This window comes from Lichenostomus cassidix, chromosome 3, assembly GCF_008360975.1.
Source record: "Lichenostomus cassidix isolate B80296 chromosome 3, HeHo_3.0, whole genome shotgun sequence".
Classification (NCBI taxonomy): domain Eukaryota; kingdom Metazoa; phylum Chordata; class Aves; order Passeriformes; family Meliphagidae; genus Lichenostomus; species Lichenostomus cassidix.
The window spans coordinates 111,947,364-111,969,776 of NC_139483.1; the positions used below are offsets into that span (position 1 = coordinate 111,947,364).

Here is a 22,413-nt window from a genome sequence, read left to right on the forward strand (position 1 = left end):
TCCACCACCTCCGCCGCCGCCGCAGCCTCCCCCGGCCGCCTCCCGCCGCCCTCCCTCCCGCTCAGCTCGCCGGGCGCTGCCGCCATGCCCCGGGCGGCCCCGCCGCCTCCCGCAGCCGCCGCCGGCGCACCATGAAGCGGCAGAACGTGCGCACGCTGGCGCTGATCGTGTGCACCTTCACCTACCTGCTGGTGGGCGCCGCCGTGTTCGACGCGCTCGAGTCCGAGGCGGAGACGGCGGAGAAGCGGCGGCTGGAGGCCAAGAGCCAGGAGTTCCGCAGCAAGTACAACCTGAGCGCCGAGAGCTACCGCGAGCTCGAGCGGGTCGTGCTCAAGCTCAAGCCGCACAAGGCCGGCGTGCAGTGGAAATTCGCCGGCTCCTTCTACTTCGCCATCACCGTCATCACCACCATAGGTACCGGCAGCTCCCGCCCCGCCCCGCCCCGCCCCGCCCGGTTTTGGGGTGTTTGTCACCCGAGTGTGCTGCCCGGTGGGATTTGGGGGATCCGCTTGGGAAGGGACAGGGAAGCCCCGCCTGGCCCCGGGGGAGAGTCGGGGTTCGGTGCTTTCGCCACTCGGAGCTTCCTCGCCTGTCCCGGGGGGATCGGGGAGATCGCTGTGCCCGGGAGAGGCTCGGAGAACACCCGGGGAGCGGCCGGGACCCCCTGTCCCCATCCCGGAGGGATTGGGGTGATCCTTCCGCCCTGGAGAGGCTCAGAAAACACCCGGGGAGCGGCCGGGACCCCCTGTGCCCAATCCTGGTGGGATCGGGGAGATCCTTCTGCCCGGGAGAGGCTCGGAAAACACCCGGGGAACAGCCGGGACCCCCTGTCCCCATCCCGGGGGGATTGGGGTGATCCTTCTGCCCAGGAGAAGCTTCTCCGGTACGAGGAAACACCCGCCGGGACCCCCTGTGCCAAATCCCGGGGGGATCGGGGAGATCGCTCTGTGCGGGAGAAGCTTCTCTGGTACCGGGAAACACCCGCCGAGACCCCCTGTCCCCATCCCGGTGGGACCGGAGTGTCCCTCTGCCCCACTCCTCCGGTACCGGGAAACTCCCCTGTCCCCAAATCCCGGTGGGATCGGGGTGTCCTTCTGCCCCACTCCTCTGTCACAGGGAAACGCCTGCCCGGATCGCCTGTCCCCAAATCCCGGTGCGATCTCTGCCATCCCCCCGGCTCCGCTCCTCCGGCACCGGGAAAACATCCCCGCGCCCTCCCGCCGCCCATCCCGGTGGAATTGGGGCGATCGCCCTGCCCGGATCCCCCAAATCCCATCCCGGTGAAACTGGGGCGATCTCCCTGTCCGAACCCCCTTTATCCCATCCCTTGGGATCGAGGTGGATCCCCCAAATCCCCCCAGGATCCCCAAATCCCCCAGGATCCCCGAATCTCCCAGGATCCCCAAATCCCCCCAGGATCCCCCAAATCCCCCCAGGATCCTCAAATCCCCCCAGGATCCCCGAATCTCCCAGGATCCCCAAATCCCCCCAGGATCTCCAAATCCCCCCAGGATCCCCCAAATCCCCCAGGATCCCCAAATCCCCCAGGATCCCCAAATCCCCCCAGGATCCCCCAAATCCCATTTCCCGCTGTTCCAGAACTTCCCTGCCTCTCCCGCCGGGCAATCCCCGCCCGTCCCCCCCGGGACTCGGAGCCGCCTGATGTCACCCGATCCCGCAGGGACAGAGCTGTCACCTCCCGCCGGTGGCTCTGCTGTCGCCGGGAGTCCCCCGGACCCCCCTGTGGGACCCCCAGGGGAGGGGACAGGGATGTGTCCCTATAGGGTCCCGATGTCTTGTTACCCCCCTGTCACCCCTCTGTCACCCACACTGTCACCCCTGTGTCACCCACACTGTCACCCCCTGTCACCCACAGTGTCCCCTCCCTGTCACCCACAGTGTCCCCCCTCTGTCACCCCCTGTAACCCACAGTGTCCCCTCCCTGTCACCCACACTGTCACCCCTTCATCACCCACACTGTTACCCCTCTGTCACCAACAGTGTCACCCCCCTGTCAGCCCTGTCATCCATAGTGCCCCCCTTCTGTCCCCCCTCTGTCACCCACAGTGTCACCCCTCTGTCACTCACAGTCACCCCTTCATCACCCTCACTGTCACCCCTCTGTCACCTCCCTGTCACCCACAGTGTCCCCCCCATCCCCCACATTGTCACCCCTCTGTCACCCCTCTGTCACTCACATTGTCACCCCTTCATCACCCACACTGTCCCCCCCGTCACCCATATTGTCACCCCTCTGTCCCCCCCCGTCACCCACAGTGTCACCCCCCTGTCACTCACAGTCACCCCTTCATCACCTCCACTGTCACCCCCCTGTCACCTCCCTGTCACCCACAGTGTCATCCGCCTGTCCACTCTCTGTCACCCACCCTGTCACCCCTCTGTCACCCCTCTGGCCTGCGGCTCCCCTCCAGGGGTGGCTTTGGTGTCACCCAGCGTCCCCCAGTCCCCAACTGCCCCCCAACCCCCACGATCCGGCAGGGCCTGGAGGGTGGGGTGACATCGTGGGGACATCTTAGGGACATCGGGGGACACTGGGTGGCCTGACAGGGACAGCAGCTGGCCGTGGCCACCATTGCCATGGCCGGAGGGAGGAATGGGCTGGGCGGGGGACACTGGCTGTGACACCGGCTGTCCTCCGGATTTCGGGGTGTCACCCAGATTTGGGGTGTGACCCGAATTTCGGGGTGTCACCCGGATTTGGGATGTCACCCGGGTTTTGGGGTGTCACCCGGATTTGGGATGTCACCCGGATTTGGGGTGTCGCCCGGATTTGGGGTGTCACCTGGAGTTTGGGGTGTCCCTGGAGTTTGGGGTGTCCCTGGATTTTGGGGTGTCACCCGGATTTGGGATGTCACCCGGATTTGGGGTGTCACCCGGATTTGGGGTGTCACCTGGAGTTTGGGGTGTCACCCGGATTTGGGATGTCACCTGGAGTTTGGGGTGTCACCTGGAGTTTGGGGTGTCCCTGGATTTTGGGGTGTCACCCGGATTTGGGATGTCACCCGGATTTGGGGTGTCACCCGGATTTGGGGTGTCACCTGGAGTTTGGGGTGTCACCCGGATTTGGGATGTCACCTGGAGTTTGGGGTGTCACCTGGAGTTTGGGGTGTCCCTGGATTTTGGGGTGTCACCCGGATTTGGGATGTCACCCGGATTTGGGGTGTCACCTGGAGTTTGGGGTGTCACCCGGATTTGGGATGTCACCCGGATTTGGGGTGTCACCTGGAGTTTGGGGTGTCCCTGGATTTTGGGGTGTCACCCGGATTTGGGGTGTCACCTGGAGTTTGGGGTGTCACCTGGATTTTGGGGTGTCCCTGGATTTTGGGGTGTCCCGCCTGTCCCACAGCTTTTGGGGTTCCTCTGGATTCCCCGGATCGGGATCTCGTGATCCCTGGTTTTGGGGTACAGCCGCCGGGGGTGTCCGACTGTTCCCGGAATTCCCGCAGGGATATCAGGGTGTGTTTCTTCCCGGTGTTGGGGTGTTGGCTGATTCCCAAGTTTGGGAATTCCTGTGCCTTTCCCAGGCCCTGAATCACGAGGTTGGGATGCAAAACAATTCCCGGAGCTGAAACACCGGAGTTGGGGTGTTCGTTATTCCCAGAGCCGTTATCCCGGTGTTCGTTATTCCCATTATCCCGCTGTCAGGGTGTTCATTATTCTCAGTGTTTGTTATTCCCGGTGTTTGTTATTCCCAGAGCCGTTATCCCGGTGTTCGTTATTCCCATTATCCCGCTGTCAGGGTGTTCATTATTCTCAGTGTTTGTTATTCCCGGTGTTTGTTATTCTCAGAGCCGTTATCCCGGTGTTAGTTATTCCCATTATTCCTGGTGTTTATTATTCCCACTATCCCAGTGTCAGGGTGTTCATTATTCCCGGGGTTTGTTGTTCCCAGGCCCTTTATCCCGGTGTTCACTATTCCCATTATCCCGGTGTCAGGGTGTTTGTTATTCCCATTATCCCAGTGTTCATTATTCCCATTATCCCGGTGTCAGGGTGTTTGTTATTCCCGGTGTTTGTTGTTCCCGGGCCTTTTATCCCAGAGTTTATTATTCCCATTATCCCGGTGTCAGGGTCTTCATTATTCCCAGGATTTTTATCCGGGTGTTAGTTATTCCTGGTGTTAGTTATTCCCATTATCCCAGTGTCAGGGTGTTCATTATTCCTGGTGTCAGGGTGTTCATTATTCCCGGTGTTTGTTATTCCCATTATCCCAGTGTTCATTATTCCTGCTATCCAGGTGTCAGGGTGTTTGTTATTCCCGGTGTTTGTTATTCCTGGTGTTTGTTGTTCCCAGGCCTTTTATCCCGGAAACCCAACCCCCAACCCAAACCAACCCGTTAGTTATTCCCACTATCCCGGTGTCAGGGTGTTCATTATTCCCGGGGTTTGTTGTTCCCAGGCCCTTTATCCCGGAGTTTATTATTCCCATTATCCTGGTGTTTCTCATTCCCATTATCCCGGTGTCAGGGTGTTTGTTATTCCCATTATCCCAGTGTTCATTATTCCTGCTATCCCGGTGTCAGGGTGTTTGTTATTCCCGGTGTTTATTATTCCTGGTGTTTGTTGTTCCCAGGCCTTTTATCCCGGAGGTTATTATTCCCATTATCCCGGTGTCAGGGTCTTCATTATTCCCAGGATTTTTATCCGGGTGTTAGTTATTCCTGGTGTTAGTTATTCCCATTATCCCGGTGTCAGGGTGTTCATTATTCCCGGTGTTTGGTATTCCCGGTGTTTGTTATTCCCAGGGCTGTTATCCCAGAGTTTGTTATTCCCACTATCCCGGTGTCAGGGTGTTCATTATTCCCGGGGTTTGTTGTTCCCAGGCCCTTTATCCCGGAGTTTATTATTTCTGTTATCCTGGTGTTTCTCATTCCCATTATCCCGGTGTCAGGGTGTTATTCCCATTATCTCGGTGTTCATTATTCCCGCTATCCCGGTGTCAGGGTGTTCATTATTCCCATTATCCTGGTGTCAGGGTGTTTGTTATTCCCAGTGTTTGTTATTCCTGGTGTTTGTTATTCCTGATGTTAGTTATTCCCATTATTCCCGGTGTTTATTATTCCCACTACCCCAGCGTCAGGGTGTTCATTATTCCCAGTGTTTGTTATTCCCACTATCCCGGGTTCAGGGTGTTTATTATTCCCAGTGTTCATTATTCCCAGGGTTTTTATCCCAGTGTTTGTTATTCCCTGTGTTAGTTATTCCCATTATTCCCGGTGTTTGACGTTCCCATTATCCTGGTGTTCATTATTCCCGGTGTTTGTTATTCCCACTATCCCGATATCAGGGTGTTCATTATTCCCGGGGATTTTATCCCGGTGTTTGTTATTCCCAGGACTGTTATCCCAGTGTTCATTATTCCCACTATCCCGGTGTCAGGGTGTTCATTATTCCCGGTGTTAGTTATTCCCGGTGTTAGCTATTCCCATTATTCCCGGTGTTTATTATTCCCACTATCCCGGTGTCAGGGTGTTCATTATTCCCGGTGTCTGTCACTCCCAGGCCCTTTATCCCGGTGTTCTCTATTCCCATTATCCCAGTGTTTATTATTCCCATTATCTCATTCCCTTTATCCCGGTTTGTCAGTCATTCCCATTATCCCGGTGTTCTTTATCCCCATTATCCCGGTTTGTCAGTCATTCCTGTTATCCCAGTATTTGCCATTCCCGTTATCCCGGTGTTTATTAATTATCCCCATTATCCCGGTTTGTCAGTCATTCCCGTTATCCCAGTATTTGTCATTCCCACTATCCCAGTGGTTATTAATTATCCCCATTATCCCGGTTTGTCAGTCATTCCTGTTATCCCAGTATTTGTCATTCCCGTTATCCCGGTGTTTATTAATTATCCCCATTATCCCGGTTTGTCAGTCATTCCCATTATCCTGGTTTGTCAGTCATTCCCATTATCCCGGTTTTTCAGTCATTCCCGTTATCCCAGTATTTGTCATTCCCACTATCCCGGTGGTTATTTCCCCATTATCCCGGTTTGTCAGTCATTCCCATTATCCCGGTTTGTCAGTCATTCCCGTTATCCCGGTGTTTCTCATTCCCATTATCCCGGTGTTTATTAATTATCCCCATTATCCCGGTTTGTCAGTCATTCCCATTATCCCGGTTTGTCAGTCATTCCCGTTATCCCAGTATTTGTCATTCCCACTATCCCGGTGGTTATTTCCCCATTATCCCAGTTTGTCAGTCATTCCCGTTATCCCAGTTTGTCAGTCATTCCCATTATCCCGGTTTGTCAGTCATTACCGTTATCCTGGTGTTTCTCATTCCCGTTATCCCGGTGTTTCTCATTCCCATTATCCCGGTTTGTCAGTCATTCCCGTTATCCCGGTTTGTCAGTCATTCCCGTTATCCCGGTGTTTCTCATTCCCATTATCCCGGTGTTTATTAATTATCCCCATTATCCCGGTTTGTCAGTCATTCCCGTTATCCCGGTGTTCTTTATCCCCATTATCCCGGTTTGTCAGTCATTCCCGTTATCCCAGTATTTGCCATTCCCGTTATCCCGGTGTTTATTAATTATCCCCATTATCCCGGTTTGTCAGTCATTCCCGTTATCCCAGTATTTGTCATTCCCACTATCCCGGTGGTTATTTCCCCATTATCCCGGTTTGTCAGTCATTCCCTTTATCCCGGTTTGTCAGTCATTCCCGTTATCCCAGTTTGTCAGTCATTCCCATTATCCCGGTTTGTCAGTCATTCCCCTTATCCCGGTGTTTCTCATTCCCATTATCCCGGTGTTTATTAATTATCCCCATTATCCCGGTTTGTCAGTCATTCCCATTATCCCGGTTTGTCAGTCATTCCCGTTATCCCAGTTTGTCAGTCATTCCCACTATCCCGGTGGTTATTTCCCCATTATCCCAGTTTGTCAGTCATTCCCGTTATCCCGGTTTGTCAGTCATTCCCGTTATCCCAGTATTTGTCATTCCCACTATCCCGGTGGATATTTCCCCATTATCCCGGTTTGTCAGTCATTCCCGTTATCCCAGTATTTGTCATTCCCGTTATCCTGGTGTTTCTCATTCCCATTATCCCGGTGTTTATTAATTATCCCCATTATCCCGGTTTGTCAGTCATTCCCATTATCCCGGTTTGTCAGTCATTCCCGTTATCCCAGTATTTGCCATTCCCATTATCCCGGTGGTTATTAATTATCCCCATTATCCCGGTTTGTCAGTCATTCCCCTTATCCCGGTTTGTCAGTCATTCCCATTATCCCGGTTTTTCAGTCATTCCCGTTATCCCAGTATTTGTCATTCCCACTATCCCGGTGGTTATTAATTATCTCCATTATCCCGGTTTGTCAGTCATTCCCATTATCCCAGTTTGTCAGTCATTCCCGTTATCCCAGTATTTGTCATTCCCACTATCCCGGTGGTTATTTCCCCATTATCCCAGTTTGTCAGTCATTCCCGTTATCCCGGTTTGTCAGTCATTCCCGTTATCCCGGTTTGTCAGTCAGTCCCCTTATCCCGGTGTTTCTCATTCCCATTATCCCGGTGTTTATTAATTATCCCCATTATCCCGGTTTGTCAGTCATTCCCGTTATCCCAGTATTTGTCATTCCCATTATCCCGGTGGATATTTCCCCATTATCCCGGTTTGTCAGTCAGTCCCCTTATCCCGGTTTGTCAGTCATTCCCGTTATCCCAGTATTTGTCATTCCCGTTATCCTGGTGTTTCTCATTCCCGTTATCCCGGTGTTTCTCATTCCCGTTATCCCGGCGTTTATTAATTATCCCGAAAAGCTCTGGAATTGCCGCCAAGCCGCTCATTGGGTCGGTCGGGGGGTGCTGGGAATCTCAAATCCCAGAGGGATCCTGGAATTCCGCCGAGGGACACAAATCCCATGGGATCCATCCCAAGGAACCTCTCCCGGGATCCCGGGAATGCTGGAATCCCAAAAATTCCTCCTTCCCGGCACTCCAAACCTTTAAAAAATCCTTTTTTTGGGAGTTTAGGAGTCACTTTGGGATCGGGATGAGGATTCCCAGCATTCCGGGCTTTCCCTGGATCCAGGGAATGTTTTTCCCGGGATTCCCAGGGCTGAGGGGGGATGAGGCACTCGGCCATCCCAAAATCCCATCGTTTGGAAAACTGGGATGAGGCTGGAATGAGAAGGAAAACCATCCCGATCCAGGTCTGCCAGGGAAAAGGGGAGGAAATCCCATTATTCCCGTGAAATCGGATTTTCCAGAGGGGATAAAAGGGTTTTTTTTCCGGGAATTCAGCTCCCGGTGGGACTGGGAAGAGCCGCGCCGGGATTGGGAAGCAGATTTTGGGATGGGAGGAGGAAAATCCGGGAAAAGTTCGGATCCGTTTGGGGTTTTTTTTTCCCCTTTATCCATGAAAAAATCCAGAATTCCAGAGCTTTCCCGCAGCTCCCGGGCGACTCCAGGGGCCGGGATGTCCCCCGGGGGGTGGCAGTGCCACCCGCGCGTGTCCCTTGTCGCCTCTGTCGCGATCCCGAGCCGGGGCGGGCTGGGCTGGCTCTGGATCGCTCCCGAAAATCCCGATCCTAAAAAACCCCTGATCCCAGAAAACCCAAACTCAAAAAAAACCCACCGGATCCCAAAAAAGCCAGTCTCGAAAAAAAAAGCCAACTTGATCCCAAAATCCAAAAAAAAACCGATCCCAAAAACCTTAATCCCAACAAACCCGATCCCAAAAAAAACCTGATCCCTAAAAACCCAATCCAAAAAAAAATCAGATCCCAAAAAACCCCCAACTATCCCAAAAAAGCCGACCCCCCCAAAAAGTCCGATCCAAAAAAAACCACTCCGATCCCAAAAAAACCCTGATCCCAAAAACCCCAATCCCAAAAAAACACCTGATCAAAAAGAAAAAATCCAAAAAAAACCTGATCCCCAAAATCCCGACCCCAAAAAACCCAATCTCAAAAAAAACCTGATCCCAAAAAAACCCCGATCCCAAAACCCGATCCCCCCCAAAAAAAGATCCCAAAAAAAACTGATCCCAAAAACCCCCATCCCAAAACACATGATCAAAAAAAAAAAAAAATCCCAAAACAACCCCAATCCCAAAAAACCCCAATCCCAAAAAAACCCCAATCCCAAAAAAACCCAATCCCAAAAAAACCCAATCCCAAAAAAACCCAATCCCAAAAATCCCGATCCCAAATCCCAACAGCCTCCCATCCCCCCGGCGGCGGGCGCGCAGGGAGCAGGTGGCCAAAGCCACCGCCGTGTCACCATCTGTCACCGCCGGGGCCTGGCACGGGAACGGGAACGGGAACGGGGGGAGCGCGGGGACCGGCCTGTCCCTGTTTGTCACCTGCTGCCACCCCCCGGACTCTCCTGTCCCCGTTTGTCACCCCTCGGACCCTCCTGTCCCTGTTTGTCACCTGCTGCCTCCCCCCGGACTCTCCTGTCCCCTGTTTGTCACCCCCCGGACCCTCCTGTCCCTGTTTGTCACCTCCTGTCTGGTTCTGTCCCCACTTGTCACCTCCCGGACCCTTCCTGTCCCTGTTTGTCACCTCCTGCCCCCCTGTCACCCCCCGGACCCCGTTTGTCACCTCCTGCCACCCTCCGGACCCTCCTGACCCCGTTTGTCACCTCCTGCCAGCCCCCAGACTGGTCTGTCCCTCTCTGTCACCCCCTGGACCCTCCTGTCCCCACTTGTCACCTCCTGTACTCCCTCTGTCCCCCCCCCGTCACCCCCTGTTCAGTTCTGTCCCCATTTGTCACCTCCCGGACCCCTCCTGTCCCTCCCTGTCACCCCTTCTCCGGTTTTGTCCCCTCAGTGCCCCCTTGCCCCACAGTCCCCTCTGTCCCCTCCTGTCCCCATTTGTCACCTCCCGGACTCCTCCTGTCCAGTTCTGTCCCCTTAGTCCCCCCCGTCCCCTTTCTGTCCCTTCTATCACTCCTGTCCCCTCTGTCCCCATTTGTCACCCCCTGTCCCCTCCATCCCCTCATTCCTCCCATCTCCTCTGTCCCCAAAGCCCCCCTGCCCATTGCTGTCCCCATTTGTCACCCCCTTGTCCCTCTCCTGTCCCCTCATTGCCTCCTGTCCCTTCTGCCCATTGCTGTCCCCAGTTGTCACCCCCTTGTCCCTCCTGTCCCCATGGTTTCCCCTCTGTTCCCATGGAAGGGTTGGAATGGGAAGAGTTGGAAAGACCCTGAAGGAGAGGAGGGAAGAATTCCCACCCCAAGTCCCCAAAAATTCCCACCCCAAGTCCCAAACAATTCCCACTCCAAATCCCAAAAATTCCCACTCCAAATCCCAAAGAATTCCCATTCCAAATCCGAAAGAATTCCCACTCCAAATCCCAAACAATTCCCACCCCAAATCCCAAATTCCCACCCCAAGTCCCCAAAAATTCCCACTCCAAATCCCAAAGAATTCCCACCCCAAATCCCAAATTCCCACCCCAAATTCCCACCTCAAGTCCCAAACAATTCCCACTCCAAATCCCCAAAATTCCCACCCCAAATCCCAAAGAATTCCCACCCCAATTCCCACTCCAAATCCCAAAAATTTCCACCCCAAATCCCAAAAATTTCCACCCCAAATCCCAAATAATTCCCACCCCAGGGGGAAAACCACTCTGGAATTCCATGGCTGGAATTCCCATTGGAATTAATAGGGAAAAGGGAAAACCACGCCAGAATTCCCATTGGAATTCCCGTTGGGATTAATAGGGAAAGGGGGAAAACCACGCCGGAATTCCCAGATGTTCCCTGCGGATCCTCAGCCCGGGATTTTCCCAGAAGGGAATGGATGACGATCCCAATTCCCATTGGGATCGGAGCTCTTCCCTCCGGAATGCCAATCCCAATTTAGGGATCCAACGCCTTTTCCGGGAATTCTCTTCCCAAGGAAATCCCGAGGCAATCCGGGTGGATTTTCCCACGGGATTCAGCAGGGATTGGGATTGGGATTGGGATTGGGATTGGGATTGGGATTGGGATTGGGATTGGGATTGGGATTGGGATTATCCCACCCAGGCTGTAAATTCCCAAATTTTTTCCATCCCGGAATGACACCAGCAGTTACTTCCCGCTCCTGGCCTTTCCCAGAGGATTCTTCCCAAAATCCCAGTAAATCCCAGCTGGAGCAAGGAATGAATCCCACAGTTTGGGGGAACTCGGGGACAGGAAAAACATCCTGGATTTCTGGAGATTTGGGAGTTTTTCCTGGTTTTTCCCAAGATCTTGGATCGGGGTGGATCCGAGAGGCTGGGAGAGTCGGGAATGGGATTTCTGGGATAGGGAAGGGAATGGATCTGATCCAGCCCTGCATCCCTAATTCCTGCCCTGCAGCCACATCCCAATCCCATTCCCATATCCCATATCCCCATTCTGTATCCCCATCCCATAATTCCTGTCCCAATCCCATATCTTTATCCCATATCCCCATTCCAATCCCACAATCCCCATCCCATATCCCCATCCCATAATCCCATTCCCATATCCCAATCCCATATCCCCATCCCAATCCCATAATCCCCATCCCAATGCCATATCCCTAATCCCCATCCCAATCCCCATCCCATCCCAATCCCAAAATCCCCATCCCATATCCCCATAGCATAATCCCAACCTCCATCCCATTCCCATATCCCATATCCTCATCCCCATCCCATATCCCCATCCCATATCCCATCCATATCCCATTCCCATAATCCTCATCCCAATCCCATATCCCCATCCCAAACCCATATCCCACATTCCCATATCCCCATCCCAATACCCATCCCATAATCCCATCCCAATCCCATCTCACATAATCCCCATCCCATAGTCCCATCCCAATTCCCATCCCATATCCCAATCCCATAATCCCCATCCCAATCCCATATCCCAAATCCCCATCTCAATCCCCATCCTATATCCCCATCCCAATCCCAATCCCATAGTCCTCATACCAATCCCTTAACCCCCATCCCAATTCCCATCCCATACCCCTATCCCATATCCCCATCCCAATACCCATCCCATAATCCCATCCCATTCCCATATCACATATCCCCATCCCAAACCCATATCACATAATCCCCATCCCATAATCCCATCCCAATCCCATTCCCATATCCCCATCCCATATCCCAAACCCACAATCCCCATACCAATCCCATATCCCATCCCATCATCCCAATCCCATATCCCCCACAGCCATCCTTTGGGATTTGGGATTTTCCCGGAGCTGTGTCTCTGTCCCCCTGTGGGTTCTCAGGACCCCCTGGATGTTCCAGGAGGGAATTCCAGGATTCCTATTCCCCAAAAAAGACCTGGACACCCCATCCCTGCCGTTTTGGGACTCAAATCCATCCTAAAACCCTTCAGGAATGTTTCATTCCAGCTGGAGCCCAAAACAGCGGGAACATCCATCTGTGTTTCCCAGCACATTCCCGGGGTTTCCATGGATCCAGGACCCCAATCCTGGGATATCCATGGGAACAGAACCCCATTCCTGGGATATCCATGGATCCAGAACCCCATTCCCAGGGTGTCCATAGGAACAGAACCCCATTCCCAGGGTATCCAGAACCCCATTCCTGGGATATCCATGGATCCCAAACCCCATTCCCAAGGTATCCATCGATCCAGGACCCTCATTCCCAGTATATCCATGGATCCAGGGCCCCATTCCTGGGATATCCAGGATCCAGAACCCCATTCCCAGGGTATCCATAGGAACAGAACCCTCATTTCCAGGGTATCCATGGGAAAAGAACCCCATTCCCAGGGTATCCAGAACCCCATTCCCAGTATACCCATGGATCCAGAACCCCATTTCTGGGATATCCATGGGAACAGAACCCCATTCCTAGGGTATCCAGAACCCCATTCCCGGGGTATCCATGGGAACAGAACCCCATTCCTGGGATATCCAGGGTATACAGGACCCCATTCCCAGGGAATCCTTTGATCCAGGACCCCATTCCTGGGGTATCCAGAACTGCATCCCCAAGGTGCCCATGGATCCAGGACCCCATTCCTGGGGTGTCCATAGGAACAGAACCCCATTCCCAGGGTATCCAGAACTCCATTCCCAGGATATCCATGGATCCAGAACCCCATTCCTGGGGTATCCATGGATGCATGATCCCATTCTTGGGATATCCATGGATCCAGAACCCTCATTCCCAGGGTATCCATGGATCCAGAACCTCAATCCCAGGGTATCCATGGGAATAGAACCCTCATTCCTGGGATATCCAGGACCCCATTCCTGGGGTATCCTGGACCCGAATTCCTGGGATATCCATGGATCTAGGACTCCATTCCCAGGGTGTGAAGAACCCCATTCCCGGGGTATCCATGGATCCAGACCCCCATTTCTGGGATATCCATGGGAACAGAACCCCGTTCCTAGGGTATCCAGAACCCCATTCCTGGGGTATCCATGGGAACAGAACCCCATTTCTGGGATATCCAGGATATCCAGGACCCCATTCCCAGGGAATCCTTTGATCCAGGACCCCATTCCTGGGATATCCAGAACTTCATTCCCAGGGTGTCCATGGATCCAGGACCCCATTCCTGGGGTGTCCATAGGAACAGAACCCCATTCCCAGGGTATCCAGGACCCTAACTCCCGGGATATCCATGATCCCATTCCCAGGGTGTCCATGGATCCAGCACCCCATTCCTGGGACATCCATGGATCCAGCACCCCATTCCCAGGGTATCCAGGACCCCATTCCCAGGGTTTCCATGGATCCAGCACCCCATTCCCAGGGTATCCATGACCCCATTCCCGGTATATCCACGGATCCAGCACCCCCTTCCCGCCGCAGGGCCCCCTTTTCCCGGCAGAGGGGGGCCGGGAAGGGGCCTGGCGGAGCCCCAGGATCCCGGGAAAAATTGCCAGTTTTGGCGCAAACAGGGAGCTTGGCCGGCGCTGGGATTTTCCATGACTCCATCCCGACCCCCCCGGCCGCGGGAGGCGCGGGGGGATGGGATCAGGCACCCCCCGCATCCCAAAAAATCCGGGGGGGGATCCCACTGCGGGTCCGAATCCCTTTGGGAATGACAGGGACATTTAGGGGAAAAGGGGGGAGCTCAGGGTTCAGCCCCACATCCAACCCCTGATCCCACCGGGAATGGGGAATCCTGGGAATCCCTGAAATCCCATGGGGGCTCCAGGATTGCTCCAGGATGGAATGACATCCCAGTTTTCCGGGGGGAAGATGGGAGAGGAGGGAGATGAGGCTGAGGGGATTTTTGGGATAGGGATGGATGGATGGATGGATGGATGGATGGATGGATGGATGGATGGATGGATCCATGGATGGATCCATGGATGGATCCATGGATGGATGGATGGATGGATCCCTGGCTGCCCTGAGCCCATCCCGGGATTTTGATGGCCCTGCAGGACCCAGCTGTCCCCCCGGCCGTGCCAGCTCCATGTTTTTTCCGGGACAGGCTGGAATTCCGGCACCTGCCACAGTTCCCAGCCGCCCTCTCCCTGCTTGGTTGCTCTTCCCGGGAATGCGGAGTCACTCCCGGGGGACAGCGGTGTCCCCTCCCCTGGGATGGGGACAGCTGGGGTGGGCGCTGGGAACAATGGGACAGTGATCCTTACTGGGAATGTGAATGGGGCGATGATCCTTATTGGGAACGGTGGGTTATGGGAAGGGCTGGCACCAGGATGCTCCCTCCATCTGCCTGCCACATCCCCTGATTCCCTGCCCCATTCCCTGAATCTCTTTCCCCTTCCCCTTCCCCATTCCCTGAATCCCTGCCCCATTCCCTGCCCCACTCCCTGATTTCTTGCCCCATTCCCTGCCCTGTTCCCTGATTCCCTGATCCCCTGCCCCATTCCCTGAATCCCTTCCCCATTCCCTCATTCCCTGATCCACTTCCCCCTTCCCTACCCCATTCCCTTCCCCATTCCCTGATCCCCTGCCCCATTCCCTTCCCCATTCCCAGAATCCCTGCCCTATTCCCGGAATTCCCTGCCCTATTCCCTGATTCCCAGATTCCCCTGCCTCATTCCCTGATTTCCTGCCCCATTCCAATTCCCTGCATCCCCTGCCCCATTCCCTGCCCCATTCCCTGATCTTCTGCCCCATTCCCTGATTCCCTGCATCCCCTGCCCCATTCCCTGAATCCCCTTCCCCATTCCCCGCACTCCCCCTTTCAGCGCTCCCACCCTCCAGCCCCATTCCCATCTCCCCATTCCCTGCCCTATTCCCTGCCCCATTCCCCATTCCCTATTCCCGCCGCTGTCCCGCTAATCCCGGGACTGGCTCGGGGCGCAGCGCCAGCCCTGCACCTGCTGCGGCCAGCGCCGCTCCTCCGGCCCTAAAAAGGGAAAAGGGATCGGCCGCGTTCCTGCGGGACGTGTCATCCCCGCCGCCCGGGGACGCGATCCCTGCTCCCGGAGCTTCCCGGAGCGTCCCGGAGCGTCCCGGAACTTCCCGGAGCTTCCCGGAGCATCCCGGAGCTTCCCGGAACTTCCCGGAGCTTCCCGGAGCTTCCCGGAGCATCCCGGAGCTTCCCGGAACTTCCCGGAGCGTCCCGGAGCTTCCCGGAGCTTCCCGGAGCTTCCCGGAACTTCCCGGAGCTTCCCGGCCCCGCCGCCCCTCGGCTCCCGGGACACCCCTGGGAACTGGGAAGGATTAGGGCCGGGAGGTGGGAAAGGAGATCCCAAATCAGGGATTTCAGGGTTGTTCCCAGCGGAATTCCAGGCTGGATTGATTTCTCCTCTCCAGCACAGTTCCGCTGGTCCCGGGGGGATTTGGGGGTCACCGCCCGCGCTGTTTTCCCGGGATTTTCCCGGGATTTTCCCGGGATTTTCCCGGTGTTTTCCCGGGATTTTCCCTGTTCCCGCTATCCCGCTCTGCCATTCCCGGCCTTCCCCCCAGCCTCAGACGTGCCGGAGCTCAGGCAGCTCCTGCTAAAGCCGGGAACGGGGGGAGATCGGGGGATTGACGGACGCTTGGAGAGCTCTGAACTCCCTTCCCTCGGGAAAGAGCGCTAAAAATAGCGCCGGGAGGCTGCGGAGGGATGGAGGGGATGGAGAGGGCAGGAAGGCAGGGGAAAAAGGGAGGGGAAAAAGGCAGGGAAAAGGGCAGGGAAAAAGGGCAGGGGAAAGGCAGGGAAAAGGCAGGGAAAGGGAGGGAAAGGCAAGGAAAGGGAGGAAAAGGCAGGAAAAGGCAGGAAAAGGCAGGGAAAAAAGGCAGGAAAAGGGCAGGGAAAGGCAGGAAAAAGGCAGGGAAAAGGCTGGGAAAAGGCAGGAAAAGGCAGGGAAAAGGCAGGGAAAAGGCAGGAAAAGGCAGGAAAAGGCAGGGAAAAGGCAGGGAAAAAAGGCAGGAAAAGGGCAGGGAAAGGCAGGAAAAAGGCAGGGAAAAGGCTGGGAAAAAGGCAGGGAAAGGGAGGGAAAGGCAAGGAAAGGGAGGAAAAGGCAGGAAAAGGCAGGGAAAAGGCAGGGAAAAAAGGCAGGAAAAGGGCAGGGAAAGGCAGGAAAAAGGCAGGGAAAAGGCTGGGAAAAAGGCAGGGAAAGGCAGGGAAAGGCAGGAGGATGCTCAGGGAGGGTTTTGGGAAGGACAAGCCTGGAGGTTTCACCCCAAAATCCATCCCGAGCAGCTGGAAAATCGGGAATGGGGAGATTTGGGGTGTTGGGATGGGGAAAGGAGGGGTGAGGGATCGGGGTGTGACTGTGGAGTGAGCAGGAGGGACGGGGAAGGGACACTGGGGACAGGGAAAGGGACACTGGGAATGGGGAAAGGGACACTGGGAACAGGGGAAGGGACACTGGGAATGGAGAAAGGGACACGGGACAGAGAAAGGGACACGAGAGACAGGGGAAGGAACACTGGGAACAGGGGAAGGGACACTGGGAATGGGGAAAGGGACACTGGGAATGGGGAAAGGGACACTGGGGACAGGGAAAAGGGGAATGGGAACGGGAAAGGGACACTGGGAACAGGGGAAGGGACACTGGGAACAGGGGAAGGGACACTGGGAATGGGGAAAGGGACACAATGGACAGGGAAAAGGACACTGGGAACAGGGGAAGGGACATTGGGAATGGGGAAAGGGACACTGGGAATGGGGAAAGGAACGCTGGGGACAGGGAAAGGGACATTGGGAACGGGGGAAGGGACACTGGGAATGGGGAAGGGACACGAGGGACAGGGAAAGGGACACTAGGAATGGGGAAAGGGACACAATGGACAGGGAAAAGGACACTGTGGACAGAGAAAGGGACAATGGGAATGGGGAGGGGACACTGGGAACAGGGAAAGGGACACAATGGACAGGGAAAGGGACATTGGGAACGGGGGCAGGGACACTGGGAATGGGGAAAGGGGCACAATGGACAGGGAAAGGACACTGGGGACAGAGAAAGGGACACTGGGAATGGGGAAGGGACACGAGGGACAGGGAAAGGGACACTAGGAATGGGGAAAGGGACACTGGGGACAGGGAAAGGGACATTGGGAACAGGGGAAGGGACACTGGGGACAGGGAAAAGGGGAATGGGAATGGGGAAGGGACACTGGGAACAGGGAAAGGGACACAATGGACAGGGAAAGGGACACTGGGAACAGGGAAAGGGGCACAAGGAACTGGGAAAGGACACTGGGGACAGAGAAAGGGACATTGGGAACAGGGTGATGCTCTCAGGTGATGCTCCCTAGTGATGCTCTCAGGTGTTGCTCTGTGTTGATGTTCAAGGGATGCTCAGGTGTTGTTCAGGTGATGCTCAGGTGATTTTTTTGGTGATGCTCAGGTGTTGTTCAGGTGATTTTTTTGGTGATGCTCAGGTGATTTTCAGGTGATGCTCTCAGGGGATGTTTTCTGGTGACGGTCAGGTGTTTCTCAGGTGGTGCTTTGGGGATGTTTCCTGGTGATGCTCAGGTGATGTTTTTCTTTGATGCTCTCAGGGGATTCTCAGGTGATGCTCAGGGGATGCTCTCAGCTGTTTCCCAGCTGTTTCCCAGCTATTTCCCAGCTGTTTCCCAGCTATTTCCCAGCTGTTTCCCAGGTGTTTCCCAGCTGTTTCCCAGCTATTTCCCAGCTATTTCCCAGTTGTTTCCCACATATTTCCCAGCTGTTTCCCAGCTATTTCCCAGCTGTTTCCCAGCTATTTCCCAGCTACTTCCCAGCTATTTCCCAGCTGTTTCCCACATATTTCCCAGCTGTTTCCCAGCTGTTTCCCACATCTTTCCCAGGTGTTTCCCAGCTACTTCCCAGCTATTTCCCAGCTGTTTCCCAGTTATTTCCCAGCTGTTTCCCAGCTGTTTCCCAGGTTTCTCCCTCCCCATGGATTCCCTCTCCATCGATCCCATCCCACTTCCCCCGGCAGCTCCTCTCTCCCTGGAGGAGATCCCGTAATCCCGGTTTTCCTGTTGAGTCCCTGTCCCCTGAGGGTGACAGTGAGGGGGACACGGGATCGGGATCAAGGGAGGAAGGAAAGAAAGGAAGAGAAGGAAAAAAGAGAAAGGGAAATAAAAAATATAAAGGAAAGGGAAAGATAAAGGGAAAGGAGGAAAAGGAAAAGGAACAGGAAAGGAAAAGGAGGAAAAGGGAAAATGAGAAAGAAAGGCAGAGGGGAAGGAGAAAAAGCTGGAAAAAGGAAAGGAAAGGAAAGGAAAGGAAAGGAAAGGAAAGGAAAGGAAAGGAAAGGAAAGGAAAGGAAAGGAAAGGAAAGGAAAGGAAAGGAAAGAAGGAAAGGAAAGGAAAGGAAAGGAAAGGAAAGGAAAGGAAAGGAAAGGAAAGGAAAGGAAAGGAAAGGAAAGGAAAGGGGAAAGGAAAGGGGAAAGGAAAGGAAAGGAAAGGAAAGGAAAGGAAAGGAAAGGAAAGGAAAGGAAAGGAAAGGAAAGGAAAGGAAAGGAAAGGAAAGGAAAGGAAAAGGGGAGCAGCCGGTTGGTGTCAGCCCCGCCCCGAGGCCTGCCAGCCCGGGATCCATGCAGGGCTGATCGCGGCACGGCGCGGGATAAATCCCGTCGGCACGGCGGGGATTATGGGAACACAGCTGTGCCGGGGCTGGGCGAGGATTGGAGCCCTGGGTGGCGGAACTGGGGCAGCGGGACAGGGACAGGACAGGGACAGGGAACAAACAGAGCTCTCAGCCCTGGAGGACTCCAAAATCCCGGATTTCCCCACCTCTGGCAGCTCTGGGATGGGGATTTTGGGGAGCTGGATCTCCAATTCCCAGCGCCGGGGGTGGGGAAGGTGTCACCACCCAAGGGTTCATCCAAACATCCCCACGGAATTCCCAGGGAAGCTGTGGCCGCCCCTGGATCCCTGGAATGTCCGAGGAAAGGTTGGAGTATCCTGGGATAATGGGAGGTGCTGTGGTTGGAACAGGATGGGATTTGGGGTCCTTTCCCACCAAACCATTCCGGGATTCCACCCTTCCCGCGGTTCCAGTCAGGGTTTCCCATTCCCAATTGCCACTGGGATCACGGAGCCAATCCCATCTCTCTCTCCAGCCTACAGACATGGATGGCAGGAAGGTGTTGGGGTTGGGACTGAACAATTTTCAAACTGCCACGTTCCCACCAAACCATTCCGGGATCCCACCCCTCCCGCGGTCCCAACCCACATTCCCAAATTCCTGCCGGGATTCCAGCTCTGATCCCACTCTCTCTTTTCCCAGGCTTTGGGCACACAGCGCCTGGCATGGATGGCAGGAAGGTGTTGGGGCTGGAACAGAACGATCCTTAAACTCCCATGTTACCTTTCCAGGATCTCACCCCTCCTATGGTTCCAATCCACATTCCCCATTCCCAATTCCCGCTGGGATCATGGAGCCAATCCCACTCTCCCTGCAGGCTACAGGCACAGAGCACCTGGCATGGATGGCAGGAAGGTGTCAGGGTTGGAACTGAACGATCTTTCAGCTCCCATATTCCCACCAAACCCTTCTGGGATTCTACCCCTCCCGTGGTTCCAACCCACATTCCCAATTCCCAATTCCTGCTGGGATCCCGGTGCCAATTTCCATCTCTCTCTCTCCCAGTGCCAAGCACGGACAGTGACAAAGTGTTGTGATTGGGACTGAACGATCTTTAAGCTCCCATATTCCCACCAAACCATTCCGGGATCCCACTCCTCCCGCGGTTCCATCGCACATTCCCAATTCCCGCCAGGATCCTGGAGCCAATCCCAACTCTCTCCCTCTCCCCACAGGCTACGGCCACGTGGCACCCAGCATGGACAGCGGCAAGGTGTTGGGGTTGGAACTGAGTGATCTTTAAGCTCCCATATTGCCACCAAACCATTCCAGGATCCCATCCCTCCCATGGTTCCAACCCACATTCCCTATTCCTAATTCCCAATTCCCACTGGGGTCATGGAACCAATCCCATCCCTCTCTCTCTGCAGGCTACATGCACGGATGGTGGCAAAGTGTTGTGGTTGGAACTGAATGATCTTAAAGCTCCCATATTGCCACCAAATCATTCCAGGATTCCACCCCTCCCGTGGTTCCAACCCACATTCCCCGCTCCCAATTCCCACTGGGATCATGGAGCCAATCCCACTCTCCCTGCAGGCTACAGGCACAGAGCACTTGGCATGACGGCAGGAAGGTGTCGGGGTTGGAACTGAACAATCTTTAAGCTCTCATGTTCTAACCAAACCATTCTAACAAAACCATTCCGGGATCCCACCCCTCCCGCGGTTCCATCCCACATTCCCAATTCCCGCCAGGATCCTGGAGCCAATCCCAACTCTCTCTTCCCAGGCTATGGCCACGCGGCGCCCAGCACGGTCAGCTGGGGGGTGGAACTGAATGATCTTTAAACTCCCATATTCCCACCAAACCATTCCAGGATCCCACCCCTCCTGCAGTTCCATCCCACATTCCCGATTCCCGCCGGAATCCCGGCTCTGATCCCCCTCTCCTCTCTCTCTCCCCAGGCTACGGCCACGCGGCGCCCAGCACGGACGGCGGCAAGGTGTTCTGCATGCTGTACGCGCTGCTGGGCATCCCGCTGACGCTGGTGATGTTCCAGAGCCTGGGCGAGCGCATCAACACCTGGGTGCGCTCGGGGCTGCGGCGCCTCAAGCGCCGCCTGGGGCTGCGGCGGCCCGAGGTGTCCATGGCCAACATGGTGGCCATCGGCTTCGTGTCCTGCGTGGGCACGCTGTGCGTGGGCGCCGCCGCCTTCTCGCACTACGAGAACTGGAGCTTCTTCCAGGCCTACTACTACTGCTTCATCACGCTGACCACCATCGGCTTCGGCGACTACGTGGCGCTGCAGAAGGACCGGGCGCTGCAGACCCAGCCGCAGTACGTCGCCTTCAGCTTCGTCTACATCCTGGCGGGGCTGACGGTCATCGGCGCCTTCCTCAACCTGGTGGTGCTGCGCTTCATGACCATGAACGCCGAGGACGAGCGCAGGGACGCGGAGCAGAGAGCGCTGCTGGCGCGGAACGCCCGGCCCGGCGCCGTGCCCGCCGTCCCCGACGTCACCGCGGTGGCGCCGGCGGAGAGCGGCCTGCGGAACGTGTACGCCGAGGTGCTGCACTTCCAGTCGGTGTGCTCGTGCCTGTGGTTCAAGAGCCGCGAGAAGCTGCAGTACTCCATCCCCGTCATCATTCCCAGGGATTTGTCCTCAGCCTCGGACGCGGCCGCCGAGCCGCCGGCGCGCTGCGCGGGGACGCCGGAGCACCGCTGCTTCTGCCGCTCCCGCCGCTCGGCCATCAGCTCCGTGTCCACCGGGCTGCAGAGCCTGGCGGCGTTCCCGGGATTCGCCAAGCGCCGCTGCTCCGTGTAGGCCTCGTCCCGCAGCCTTTGGATTGGAATTTCAACCTCTCCGATTTTTTTTCTCTTTTTCCTTTTCTTTCTTTTTTTTTTTTAATTTCACACAAAAAACCACTCCTCGAAAATGTGAAACTCGGGATGGCCTCGGAATCCGGCCGGATTGAGGGACACCTTCCCAGTGCTGCTGCCCTCTCCGTGCTCCGGATCCTCGGGAATTCCGTGGGATGGACGCCGCGGCCGCGGAAATCAGGCTAAGAGGGGCTTAGCCGGAGCTTTTCCGCATCAGCCGGCCGGGAAAAGCAGCCGGGAGTCACGTAGGCTGCTCTGAACTCAGCCTTTCCCGGGATTTGGGGGTGCTGAACCCTCGGGATTTAGCGGGAATCGTCCGTGGGAGGAAGGTTGATCCCATGGGATTGATTTCCGTGTCCATCCCTGCCGGGGAGCTGGGAATTGTCACCCCAGGGAGGTATTTTGGGGATAATCCGGATTATTATTCCCTGAGATTCCCATTTCCATCCTCACCAAGACTCCAGGGGTGGAATTGTTCCCCTCAGGGAGGTATTTTTTGGGAAATTTTCCCCTGGGATCACCATCTTCATCCTCACCGAGGCTCCAGGGATGGAATTGTTCCCCCTGGGAATGGAATTCTGGGAACAATCTGGGATATTTCCCCCTGAGATTCTCA

General features: G+C 55.4%; 1 protein-coding gene and 1 long non-coding RNA gene across 2 annotated transcripts; one reads left to right on the plus strand and one right to left on the minus strand.

Annotated features, from left to right (window-relative positions):
• On the plus strand, nt 1-22,413 carry KCNK3 (potassium two pore domain channel subfamily K member 3). Its single transcript, XM_085057218.1, has 2 exons — nt 1-414; nt 20,882-22,413. Exons 1-2 carry the CDS (start codon nt 132-134, stop codon nt 21,739-21,741), a joined length of 1,143 nt encoding a protein of 380 aa, XP_084913344.1. The 5' UTR covers nt 1-131; the 3' UTR covers nt 21,742-22,413.
• LOC146440526 (uncharacterized) lies at nt 8,957-9,689 on the minus strand. Its single transcript, XR_014851187.1, has 3 exons — nt 9,651-9,689; nt 9,510-9,610; nt 8,957-9,347 (listed from the first exon to the last, which is right to left on the minus strand). It is a non-coding gene; the product is annotated as an uncharacterized LOC146440526 (long non-coding RNA).